The sequence below is a fragment of the Lasioglossum baleicum genome, chromosome 10 (genome assembly GCF_051020765.1).
Source record: "Lasioglossum baleicum chromosome 10, iyLasBale1, whole genome shotgun sequence".
Classification (NCBI taxonomy): Eukaryota; Metazoa; Arthropoda; class Insecta; order Hymenoptera; family Halictidae; genus Lasioglossum; species Lasioglossum baleicum.
Window position 1 is genome coordinate 3,851,794 of NC_134938.1, and position 12,820 is coordinate 3,864,613.

Genomic DNA, 12,820 nt, shown 5'->3' on the forward strand with positions numbered 1-12,820 from the left:
GCAGAGTATTTGAATCTCGGATAACGCAATAACTCGTCCGCCCGAACTTGTTCGATTCTTTTCGTACCCGCCCGACGAATTCGAAGTCGAATCGAAGGGCCGCCGCCGGACTTTCTGCGACCCGACCCGACTCGAACCCGAACATCGAGCGGCCCGCACATCGTTAAATTATTTATAATTATAAATATATTATATTAAATGACCTATATTATAATAACCTATATTAGGTAATTATTATCACACTTTAAATAAGTAAATATGGCTCAAATTATGCCGTATTTAGGCTCATTTTAATTAGAAGGATCTCACAAATACGTTGGTAATTCCGTAAAAAAGATTGAAAAATAAAAAACTTTCCTATGTGCATTGATGTAATCGGTACGCAGCCTTTTGAACTGTGTCGGCTGCCTCGTTCCTCAGTCCCTCTTTGTCGTTTACGAGCTGTCGTAAAAAAAGTTCTGGTACATATGTTGATAGTCTAAAAATATGATCAATGCTATTTTTCAATTTCTCTAAAAAACCTGCATTTGTCGAATTTTTGCGTGTTTTTCACTTTGTGTAATTAACATTTTGAACCAAAAAATCGGGAAAAAATCTCAAATATCAATTTCAATTAAATGCAATTATATGATTAAATTAATGCAAGTAAATGGGGAAAATGGACCGAAAATTGAATGGCACAACGGCTGTTTAAATAATTCGAAGGACTATCTCGTCCGGCTAGGCCCTTCATTCCAAATTGTAATATTCCAATATTCCAATATCATTTTAAATATATTCAAGTACTATTTAAAACTATTAATGAGTTTTAACAACAAAATATTTTAAATAGAAAACTAAATTTTGACATATAAGATAAGATTATAGCAAGCTTGCTATAAATGTCGAAAACTCGAGTCTGGCCAGAGACATTCAATTTTCAGGAAACACTATTCTATGATGACGAACGGAGAAAAGGGAAGTGAAGCTCGGGGGCTTCGGTCGCCGTGGAGTGGAGTGAAACATTGTAACATGATACGGGTCGGGTCGGGTATATCGGTGTGAGACTACTAATCAAACAACAAAGCTTAATTATTTATCATTATTTTTTTATAGGATTTTACTTAACATATTTGGTGAATTTTGTTTCTTTTTATGATAATGATACCAAAATTATATAATTCCGATGATATTTGCTTATGCAATGAGCGACGCAAGTTTCGGACACAAAGAAGGACAGCGTCGGGAAAAAAAGAGACGCGGAGAGTCCTTATTCTTTTAAGATTTCGACTTCGACTTCGTCTGCTAGCTCTTCGTCTCGTCGCACAATGTACTCATAAATGAATCATGTTTCAGGAAGTGGTTCAGTTCAGAATGAAATAAAATAATGTTACACGCACTTTTTAAATAGCGTCATATATGGTGCAAGAAATATTCGTATAGAGTCAAATAGAATTATTTTTTTAGATATCATCGTACGAAATACTGCCTCTAAAGAACATTGTATGGATAGGAGCCGTCGAAAATTAGTTTAATTAGTTAATACTTTTATCTTGTTACTACCTCTACTTTAATAATTGCAGTCAATAATGCTGTCGAGCATTACAAGTATGGGATAAATAAGTAAAAAAATTAATTTTCTGTTTCCTACTAAGGATCTTAATAAGAACGATTGAATTTTGTCATTACACAACATAACAAAATATTTTTTAAGAATCATTATTTTATATATAACGCAATAATGTTCAAATTACTTTTAAATTCCAATACATTTGTAGAATATTACGTAGTAATTACTTCCATTTTTCCTACATCTATAAACTATCGATTATATTGTAAACAATTATTACAATGGTGATAATAAGGAAAATAAGAATGCAATAAGAGAATTATATATAGTATTATAAGGCAATTACAGAATAGGTAATGTCAGCATTCTACTATATCATTCTTCTTCAACTTGACGAATATCGCGTCGATTGTGGAACTTTTACCGCTGTGGTATATCAGATCACTGTAACTTTCCCGTTATCCCCGCGCCCACTCGCGCCCACTTACCGGTCCCGCGGAATAACACAGGGGCTGGCAGTCTTTAATAGTATCTCGTCGGTGCCCATGGCCACCGACGAGATACTGTTAAAGACTGCCAGCCTTACGGGAGTTGGCGGGACTCGAATTTTTCGGTGTTCTCTTACGCCCTCTAGGATATATTCTGACTGGAGTGAGAAACAGGAGGCCAACGACGGAATTTCGTCGGTGCAGAAGACACTGTATTGGTATCGTGTTAGCAACGCGCCCGCGCGCTACACTCACCAGCGTACCATTACTATATCCGTGTGCGCTGCTTGTGCGCTTGTGCCAGCCGCAATCTATTTTTAGCACTTGCCATGTTGCCATGCTTTACGGCTTACGGAAACGAAACTGAAATTCGACTGTCGAGCCGTCGAGCGTATGAATCGCAATCTGGAGCTAGCCTTCGAGTCCCCGTGCAGCGAGGATTTTTTTTTATTTTTATTTTTCATTACTTTTTTAATTACATTTTTTAACCTTCCAAAAAATTAAAAATGTTAAAACTATGTTCAAAATATGTATTCATTTTAACTAGAAACGTTTTGTTATTGTCATAATTGCATTAATAAAAATTGGTATATGATCGAGAACAGGTTGATGGTATTTATTTGGACTGATTGGAGAATACGAAAATGCAGGAAGTATTTTTTAGTTTATGAAACAATTTGTAGATTTATTAGTTGTCAAACAAATAATAAAATAAATTGTATAATATATATAAATTGATTTTATACTAGCATACACAAGTTTATTTGATCTTCTGTCTTCCTATAATAAAAAAACACAGTCATAACTATAATTATAATAGAATTTCATAAAATATTGAGGTTATTGCAAACTCATCTTTTTTCGCGATGATGCTCTAATTTTATTGCTTCTCTCGAATGTCCATTTCCTTCCGAGACAGTGCGTTTCTAAGTGTAAATAAAAAATGTTGATATAAAATGTATCATAATTAAACTACAATTATTCTAATAACGTAGAATGTAGTACATATTAAGTTTTAATTACCAGGATTTTCTTCTTCGACGTTAAGCACCCTTTACTGCTTCTCGTAATTTACGTATATGGACATTAGGGTGGACCTTATTTTTCGACCATGAAATTTTTTTGTCCCGTAAACCAGAATTGTAACAAATGTTGAGAAAATGATCTGGAAAAATTTTGGGGCCGATTGGATCATGGGAAAATGAGGCGCAGCAAATTTGAAAATTTTGAATTTTTTAAATCTTTACATAAATAGACGTTATGATATATCGTTGAATTTGTCTTTTTTCTCTTTAAGAATCCGTATGTAGCATAAACAGTTGTTGATAGAAAAAACATCCGTGACTTTGAAAACTTGAAATAATTACTTTGAAAAAAAATTTTTTCTCTGATACTATATCCACCTCCTTATATACTACAACTTTTGTTTGAAGAGTTTTTTTATATATACATAACTGACAGAGATATTAAGGGACGTAATTTGCATTATTTGGAAGCATACAACTGCGCATATAGCTATTTTCATAGCTACATGCTGCCGAATAATGAAAATTACGCCTCGTAATCGAAAAAATAGGACTTTTGAGGCAGATAGCGCCCTAGATCGATGTTTTATCTAGCGTTTTTGACTAGTGAAAAACCCCGTGTTTGTATTATCGAGAAATGAGTAAATGAATATTTTGCAATCCTGGAAGTCTCTCTACTCCCTTATAAATAAATTCATTAATATGCTCCAATCTACAAAAGAAAAACAGTTATAATATCGGAAAAAGAAGTTATTATGAATAATAAGTAGACTGACTGAAACATAGACTGAAGGTGGTCAATGATACCGCTGAACGGGGCGTTAAACTAATGGAGGATCATATTAAAATTTTATATAGAAACAAAGTGGAGAAATAATATATACTATACAAACTGTGATGGAATATCGACAGCAGTATCCTGACGCCACAAAACAGATTTGTCAAAGGATTTTTAAATATTTTTTAATATAGAGAGAGAAACACCTGATCAATCGCTACATGCGATTAATTGCATTTTTAAGAGGCATTGAAGACAGCTTATTAACTGAGAGTTATTAAAGTTTTCATTTTCCTCAGAGTCAGTAAGTTCTTTATTTTTCTCGGAGTCATTAAGTTTTCCATTTTTCTTGGAGTTATTCAATTTTTCATTTTCCTCAGTGTCGTCAAGTTTTTTCATATAGTCCAGTCGGCAGGTCGAAAAAAGGCGTCTACCTGGAAAGTATTCCGAACTTAATGAAATTTTGACACGTCATTTAGGGGTACTCTGGGGAGTCGAATCTCAGTTTTCGACATCGAGGACCCTGTGCTAACTTGGGGAGGGGGAAAAACCACTACTTTTATTACCTTGTCTTGGTTTTTCGCATATCGGGCTCGAGTCGGGTACGCGATACATCAGACACATCGGGAAGCTTATGACTAGACTGCGGATTTTATGCATGTATGACAAAAATGTACACGTTCAATTTAAAGCAGTGGACATGTTAAAAATATTTAAGGACATCAATGTATTAGTTTCAGCTTAATAGGATAATTAAAAGAAGAATACAATTTATATTTGGCTCATGTGCCGTGCAATCAATGCAAACATTTTTTATTTTGCATAAAGATCCGCAGTGTACTCATGACTCACCTTTGTCGGGCGGCTTCTAAAACAATAGAACAAGATCGCGCGAACGAGTTATCGCGATACCCGAGAATCAACTGTGCGTTCTTATGAAATAGATAATAATAATAATGGTACGTATTTCTTTCATAACTTGTCCATAATGTGATTTTTATATAAGTACATTAGGTATATTCGGCAGACATGTGCATGATCGTTATTTGTATTAAAATTTGAAATAATGCACGTTTCACGTGAAAAAATTATAAGAAAATATTTACAACGTGGTATGTAATAAGTTATGATAACTTTTCAGTGGGTGATGTTTTTATTAACTGTTAAGTAACCTACTTAACTATCATTAATCTTACACAAATTCTTAAAAGATAATATATAGTATACAATATAAAATAAAATAGAAATTAACTTAAAATAAAATCATATAAAATAAAAAACTAGAGGGTTATTGTTGCTCGCTCGCTTCGATCGCTCGCGAGTAGGGTTGTTTTTGCTCGCTCGCTTTGCTCGCTCGCGGATAGGACTGCTCTTGCGAAAGGGTTAGTGGTACGCATGGCTAGTAGTACCCATAGCTATTAATGTTTTTTTTTTATTTGGTGTGTGACTCTCCACGAGCCACACAAAGAACTTCCCGATTCGTTAGTTGCAGTATATTATTATCATTATTAAGTGTACGTTTTAAGAAGATTATACGTTTTCAGGGAAATTCAATAGTTTTCTACTTATCAAAATGTTTGCTATATGGCGTCACATTAAACCAACATGGTATGCTCGTTGCTCGCTTGGTTCCTTGTTATAGCATACTAATGTTGCAAAATAAATTGTCTTAATTAGTTTTTCGCAAACGATACAACTCCTCATTATCCGGGTTTGCAGTAGTGATCTTGGTTTTCTTCGATACTGTTAATTTAAATTGTCCCAAAATATATAAACTGCGCTCAATTTTGAAACTCTGCTCAGTGCTACATACAATATTTGTAAAGTTCGCCTTTCTGATTTTTTAAAATCCAAACATACTTTCTCGTATGTTTGTCCCTGACTTTTATGAATCGTAATCGCTTCAGCAGGAACCACTGGAAATTGACTACGTGTGATTTGATATTTTTCCTCACTCGACATATTTACTTGATTCGATATTTTTATTATTGGTGTAAAATTTTGATCAATATTTGCATTTTTCATATAATCACGATAACGAGTTCTTACTTTCACTCCTACTCTGGCCAATTGAAAATCTAACCACAATATAGACGGAATTTTAGTATTTTCTTGAAAAGTAATAAATTTTAATATTCCGCATGTGTGCTCCATTAATAAATCCGTTTTCAACATCAATGTTATTAATAATTATCATATAGTTTATATTAATTTTCAATTTAATCTCAGTTAATAATTCGTTTTGAACTGATTGTTTTTTTAAAGATTGTAATATAAATTTTTTTTTGTACTTTCATCGATATTCTTTGAAAATGTATTCTCGCGAGTAGAGATGATTAACTCACTCTTGCATTGGGATAATTTTCGATTATTGTAAGCGGAAACATCATCGTAAGGCACAAAAAAAAATTTAAAAAAATTTTTTTTTTAATTTTAAAGAAATCGAAAAAAAATTTTTTGTGTAATTACGTTTGTTTCTTCGGTGGAAACTTTCGGTTCTCTCGTATAAATTGCATTGTTGAATGAACTTCTTTCGAAAAAACTAAAAAACTACTTGACCAAAATGGACCAAAATCTAATCAGCTCTAAGTTACAGCGGGGCATATCGATTGCATCATTCATCATCCTGATCGCGTTGTTACTTTTTCTGAAAACGTTAACGAAAAATTTGATTACATAGAAACGACCATACGCGCGCACACACACACACACTCACACACGAACATTTTGCTGAAAATAGTCTAAAATGACTGCAATGACCATGAAACGTGATGATCTGCTAAAAAATCGATTTTCGATTTTCGGGGTCATTACAATAACTTCCCTATAAAATCGGGAAGTTAATTATATAGAGCCTATAGATAATACAGAATAAAATATAAACACGAAATATAATACGTATAATGTTTATATTTATATTTCGTTTTTAATTATTGCCATACTTTACCATATTGTAATCTTCTAGGTGTATTGTATAACTTCCGTAAAGACATTTTAATGATATTATCGATACATATCTAAGTTCATCCGGAGAAAATTCGTTAAAAAGCTAGAAATATTGTCTTTTAAGTTTTTCACATGAAACGTGCATTATTCAAGCTTTAATACAAATAAAGAGCAGGCACGCGTTTGGCGAATATACCTAATGTAGTTATAAAAAAACCAAGTATATTAAAAATCACGTTATAAGTAAAGAAAGAAAACCATTATTACCATTATCTATGTCATAAGAACGCAGAGTAGTTGAATCTCGGATAACGCAATAACTCGTCCGCCCGAACTTGTTCGATTCTTTTCGTACCCGCCCGACGAATTCGAAGTCGAATCGAAGGGCCGCCGCCGGACTTTCTGCGACCCGACCCGACTCGCACCCGAACATCGAGCGGCCCGCACATCCCTAAATTATTTATAATTATAAATATATTATATTAAATGACCTATATTATAATAACCTATATTAGGTAATTATTATCACACTTTAAATAAGTAAATATGGCTCAAATTATGCCGTATTGAGGCTCATTTTAATTAGAAGGATCTCACAAATACGTTGGTAATTCCGTAAAAAAGATTGAAAAATAAAAAACTTTCCTATGTGCATTGATGTAATCGGTACGCAGCCTTTTGAACTGTGTCGGCTGCCTCGTACCTCAGTACCTCTTTGTCGTTTACGAGCTGTCGTAAAAAAAGTTCTGGTACATATGTTGATAGTCTAAAAATATGATCAATGCTATTTTTCAATTTCTCTAAAAAACCTGCATTTGTCGAATTTTTGCGTGTTTTTCAGTTTGTGTAATTAACATTTTGAACCAAAAAATCGGGAAAAAATCTCAAATATCAATTTCAATTAAATGCAATTATATGATTAAATTAATGCAAGTAAATGGGGAAAATGGACCGAAAATTGAATGGCACAACGACTGTTTAAATAATTCGAAGGAATATCTCGTCCGGCTAGGCCCTTCATTCCAAATTGTAATATTCCAATATTCCAATATCATTTTAAATATATTCAAGTACTATTTAAAACTATTAATGAGTTTTAACAACAAAATATTTTAAATAGAAAACTAAATTTTGACATATAAGATAAGATTATAGCAAGCTTGCTATAAATGTCGAAAACTCGAGTCTGGCCAGAGACATTCAATTTTCAGGAAACACTATTCTATGATGACGAACGGAGAAAAGGGAAGTGAAGCTCGGGGGCTTCGGTCGCCGTGGAGTGGAGTGAAACATTGTAACATGATACGGGTCGGGTCGGGTATATCGGTGTGAGACTACTAATCAAACAACAAAGCTTAATTATTTATCATTATTTTTTTATAGGATTTTCCTTAACATATTTGGTGAATTTTGTTTCTTCTTATGAAAATGATACCAAAATTATATAATTCCGATGATATTTGCTTATGCAATGAGCGACGCAAGTTTCGGACACAAAGAAGGACAGCGTCGGGAAAAAAGAGACGCGGAGAGTCCTTATTCTTATTAATTAAATAAAATAATGTTACAAGCACTTTTTAAATAGCGTCATATATGGTGCAAGAAATATTCGTATAGAGTCAAATAGAATTATTTTTTTAGATATCTTCGTACGAAATACTGCCTCTAAATAACATTGTATGGATAGGAGCCCTTGAAAATTAGTTTAATTAGTTAATACTTTTATCTTGTTACTACCTCTACTTTAATAATTGCAGTCAATAATGCTGTCGAGCATTACAAGTATGGGATAAATAAGTAAAAAAATTAATTTTCTGTTTCCTACTAAGGATCTTAATAAGAACGATTGAATTTTGTCATTACACAACATAACAAAATATTTTTTAAGAATCATTATTTTATATATAACGCAATAATGTTCAAATTACTTTTAAATTCCAATACATTTGTAGAATATTACGTAGTAATTACTTCCATTTTTCCTATATCTATAAACTATCGATTATATTGTAAACAATTATTACAATGGTGATAATAAGGAAAATAAGAATGCAATAAGTGAATTATATATAGTATTATAAGGCAATTACAGAATAGGTAATGTCAGCATTCTACTATATCATTCTTCTTCAATTTGACGAATATCTCGTCGATTGTGGAACTTTTACCGCTGTGGTATATCAGATCACTGTAACTTTCCCGTTATCCCCGCGCCCACTCGCGCCCACTTACCGGTCCCGCGGAATAACACAGGGGCTGGCAGTCTTTAATAGTATCTCGTCGGTGCCCATGGCTATGCTAGCTCCTACACTGACTTGCTCTGTCGGTAACATTTGGCTAAGAGTTTGAGCGTTTTGCCGCTAGATGGCGCTGTAGGTACGTATACGAAGCGCAAATAATTCGTGCCGGAATTAACATTGCGTCTTATGGGAAAAGCGGCACGAATCATTTGCTGCTGTAATGAATATCCAATATTTTTCATTTTGCATGAATAAATTATCTTTATTGTACAATACAGACACAGAAGATTCTCCAGTATACACCCACCAATTTTTTTACCCCTTGAATAACAATTTCATTGAATATTTAACCATCCACGGTCGACGCAGCCATAAAAAGATAGTGTCTACTATCTTTCCGCCTGCTGGGAACCGTCGATGGGAAACAAATCGTGACTTCACTGTATAGAGCAAAAAAGATACGCGTAATGTTTAAAACATCTATTACAAAACCTCTTATACAAAAAGAATTCGTTGAAATTGTAACATTACATGATTAAAGTGATGAACGTATTTCGTGATTTGTAGCGATTTCAAGTAATTTCGAAGATTCTTCTTCATTGCAGTCGATCAATAGGCATTGAAATTGGTTCTGAAAAGCATTTTTAAGTAGTGGTAATACATCTTGAGTGGTGACGTCCGTATTCAATTCTTCGCTAATACTAGTCACACCCTTTCCTTCGATACCACAAGGCACAATATGATCAAACCATTCCAAATCTGTATTACAATTTAAAGCTAGACCGTGTGTTGTTATATAACGGCTGCCATGAATACCAATCGCACATATTTTTCTATCCTCTACCCATACACCAGTATCTGGTGATGTACGAGCATTAATATCAAAAAGCGCACACAAATGAATTATCATTTGCTCTAATTGACAAACATACCACTTTATGCCCTGCTTAAAGTCTTTTAAATTCAATATGGGATATGCCACTAACTGACCAGGCCCGTGAAAAGTTATCAGGCCACCCCGATTTGTTTTATAAAATTCTGCCCCTAAATCCTTCAGATACTCTTCATCCTGTTTAGTATAAGCCTTATCTCTAATACCGATTGTATATACTGGGTAGTGCTCAAGAAGTACCAGCGTATTGCAGTTATGTTTCTCTTCCTTCCGAAGATGATAATCGGATAATGTTTTTTGTAGTCTCAGGCCAGCACCATAGCTTAAGCGACCAGCCCATAAAAACTTAACTACATTGTAAGACATGATATAGTTCGATGGTAAAATTTTTTCTTTGATCACACGATTTCATACATCTAACAGCATATTTTTCAATGCTTATGCAACTTGAGCATTATCATCATTCAAATTCTTCTCATTACTTTTCGCATCGGCTTTCCCTTGTATGTTATTGTGCAGAAGCCACGAAACCTGTTGTGAAAATATAATTTTCAATATGTCCTTGTTAAAATTAAATATAGTGACAAAAGTAAAACCATACATAGGCATCGGTTGCAGCGTACGTTTTCTGGTCTGTGTTTAAGGGATGGACATGCCATTGGCTCATTCTAATGTTCTTATTTTTATCAATCTTTCTTTTCAACTAAAGTAAAACAGAATCAAGAGTATGTATCGTAGAGGACAAAAGTTTAACACCGCTCTAAAGAAGACGATAACTTTTTAAATATTGTACTATACATAAGAAAGTTAAAAATTCAACTTTTAGTATTTTCTCAACAATTCCGAGCAATTGCAATTTTTGAAAAAATTTCTTTTCACATCCTTTAGTAAACTAATTGCTCTAGCTTCCCAAAAAAGTTCAAATTGTATAGTACAATATTGAAAAAGTTATCGTCTTCTTTAGAGCGGTCTTAAAGTTTTGTCTGCTACTGTATATCACAGAAATAATGTTATTACTAGACTGTGGATGTTTATGCATTTATAGCTTACAAGAATGTTTAAAAAGTGTGCTATAATATCTAGTACGATTTCTATATGTTTTAGATCTACGAGGGCTGTTCCCATTAAAACTAGGATTTTATTTCATTCCACTTTCTTAAAATCTGTCTGTAAAGTAAAAATTGGTAATCGCATAAACATCCGCAGTCTAGTTATTGCTATCAATATATTATTTAATTACATATTTTAAAAAGACTAACCAGGTACGCTGTTAATTTTTCTAAACTCCAGCGACAAGATCGATTTAGAACTCTGTTCGCAAATACTCCACTGTCTATGCAATTATTTTCTACGATCTTCTGGGCTGGAAATTCTTTAAAATCTCTACCCAATTTCCAAACATCGCTGTAAATGAAAAACAGACGTAAAGCAAGTGATAAATTATATGTCACCTCATGAAAATTGTAATTTACATACTTCTTAATATTTACACCAACAAGTTTTACCTTCGGATGAGATAAGAGTATCACAAACGCAGCTGGCAATTTCTTTAACGAGTATACATGCAGTAAATGACAAACAGCGTCGTTAAAACAAATCTGGGCCAAAGCAGTTTTTCCACTTCCAGTCTTAAAGCTAACACTCCACTCTAAATCAAATCCAATCGGTACTATGTCATTGCCGCATCCTTCTATTTCTTTTCTAAATGCATCAGCAACGAAGAATTAAAACCATTAGTAAATATTTATACTTTTGTAGCATGCTTCTATGTAATAATGAGAGAGAATGTCTTACATAAGATCATCGCAGATCATAGCACAGGTATTAAAATCATTGGTGTAATTAATACGTCCCTTAAATACAATAGATTGCAATGAAGAGATATTCGGCTCTTTTTCTATAATTGGCTTTGTTTTCTCCTACAAAATATATGTACAATTAATATGAAAATTTTATACTTTCTATAATTAATTGTATTCGATCCTTCTTCTTTATCCTTAAAGTATCATTTCTATTTTCTATTATAAATTGAATTAAAATTACCAAAATATATTATCCATCATTTTAAACGAAACGAAATTAAAATACGTTCAACATACGCGTATGTTTACACGCATATTATTTATACTAAATATATATAAATATGTACACGCATTATAAATATATTTTCAACAATCGCGATTGAATTTTCTGGAAGATCGTCGTACTGTAAATTCCTTAACCTTCGATATCGATGAAAAGTAATAAACTGTATGTTACATCACAATATAAGAACATTTATTTACGTATATTATCGTAACTACTGTATATTAACCTCTTTGGAAACATTAGTTTTAGTTAACACACGACTGCGCATACACGTGGTCATTGTACAGAACAATTTGTACTTAACAATAGAAGATTTATGTGTACTCTATTATATAGAGTTACAAATCACCATCAATATTAACTAATTATGTTCTCGGCAATAATTCTTCAGGTAATTGTAACCGTAAAATTTCCCGCTAATTTTGAACTCCATGCACTTGAATATACCGGGTGTACCACAGTGTACCAGACTACCCGACACCCGACCCGTACCACCCATTTATAATCTAGAAAATAGGGTATTTTCAGATATTTTCAAAAATTCAAAGTGTTTCTTCTATAAATCAGATGCGCTCTATCAAATGGTGATATTTTTAACTTCCGGTTTCGGCCGGAAATAGGTGGTTGAGACCGAAAGTTACGTTTTTCAAATAGAACTATGCGAAAAAACAAGAAACTTCTGTCTGAAACATTTTTTCAAGAATTGTCATTTTATGTCCTTTATGTAACCTTCAAAATGAGTCTTGGCGAAATAATGTTTCAACTAAATATTATCTGTGTAATGTAGCCTAATTTTTTTATTCAAGTAATGAAC

The 12,820-nt window shown here is 33.1% G+C and overlaps 2 protein-coding genes across 4 annotated transcripts; both read right to left on the reverse strand.

Moving 5' to 3' along the window:
- Nucleotides 1-9,260: 9,260 nt before the first annotated feature.
- On the reverse strand, nt 9,261-10,284 carry Lipt2 (Lipoyl(octanoyl) transferase 2). The gene has a single exon (XM_076432328.1). It carries the CDS (start codon nt 10,282-10,284, stop codon nt 9,562-9,564), a length of 723 nt encoding a protein of 240 aa, XP_076288443.1. The 3' UTR covers nt 9,261-9,561.
- Nucleotides 10,285-10,306: 22 nt separating this feature from the next.
- Wrnexo (WRN RecQ like helicase) lies at nt 10,307-12,434 on the reverse strand. Of its 3 annotated transcripts, none has more exons than XM_076432324.1 (6): nt 12,233-12,434; nt 11,713-11,837; nt 11,395-11,619; nt 11,178-11,322; nt 10,520-10,621; nt 10,307-10,449 (listed from the first exon to the last, which is right to left on the reverse strand). In XM_076432324.1, exons 1-6 carry the CDS (start codon nt 12,284-12,286, stop codon nt 10,357-10,359), a joined length of 744 nt encoding a protein of 247 aa, XP_076288439.1. In that variant the 5' UTR covers nt 12,287-12,434; the 3' UTR covers nt 10,307-10,356. The 3 variants fall into 3 exon arrangements, with proteins under 3 accessions (XP_076288439.1, XP_076288442.1, XP_076288440.1); XM_076432327.1 differs by having other exon boundaries at nt 12,141-12,279; XM_076432325.1 differs by lacking the exon at nt 12,233-12,434 and adding an exon at nt 11,962-12,226.
- Nucleotides 12,435-12,820: the final 386 nt, after the last annotated feature.

Excerpts from the sequence above, each read along its gene's own strand:
- Wrnexo (XM_076432324.1), bottom strand. The coding sequence starts at position 12,286 with ATGACCACGTGTATGCGCAGTCGTGTGTTAACTAAAACTAATGTTTCC. Across the intron at positions 11,838-12,232 it reads AAACTAATGTTTCCAAAGAG|GAGAAAACAAAGCCAATTAT; the intron begins GTTAATATACAG and ends TATATTTTGTAG. Across the intron at positions 11,620-11,712 it reads ATGATCTGCGATGATCTTAT|AAAAGAAATAGAAGGATGCG; the intron begins GTAAGACATTCT and ends TGATGCATTTAG.
- Lipt2 (XM_076432328.1), bottom strand. The coding sequence starts at position 10,284 with ATGTCTTACAATGTAGTTAAGTTTTTATGGGCTGGTCGCTTAAGCTAT.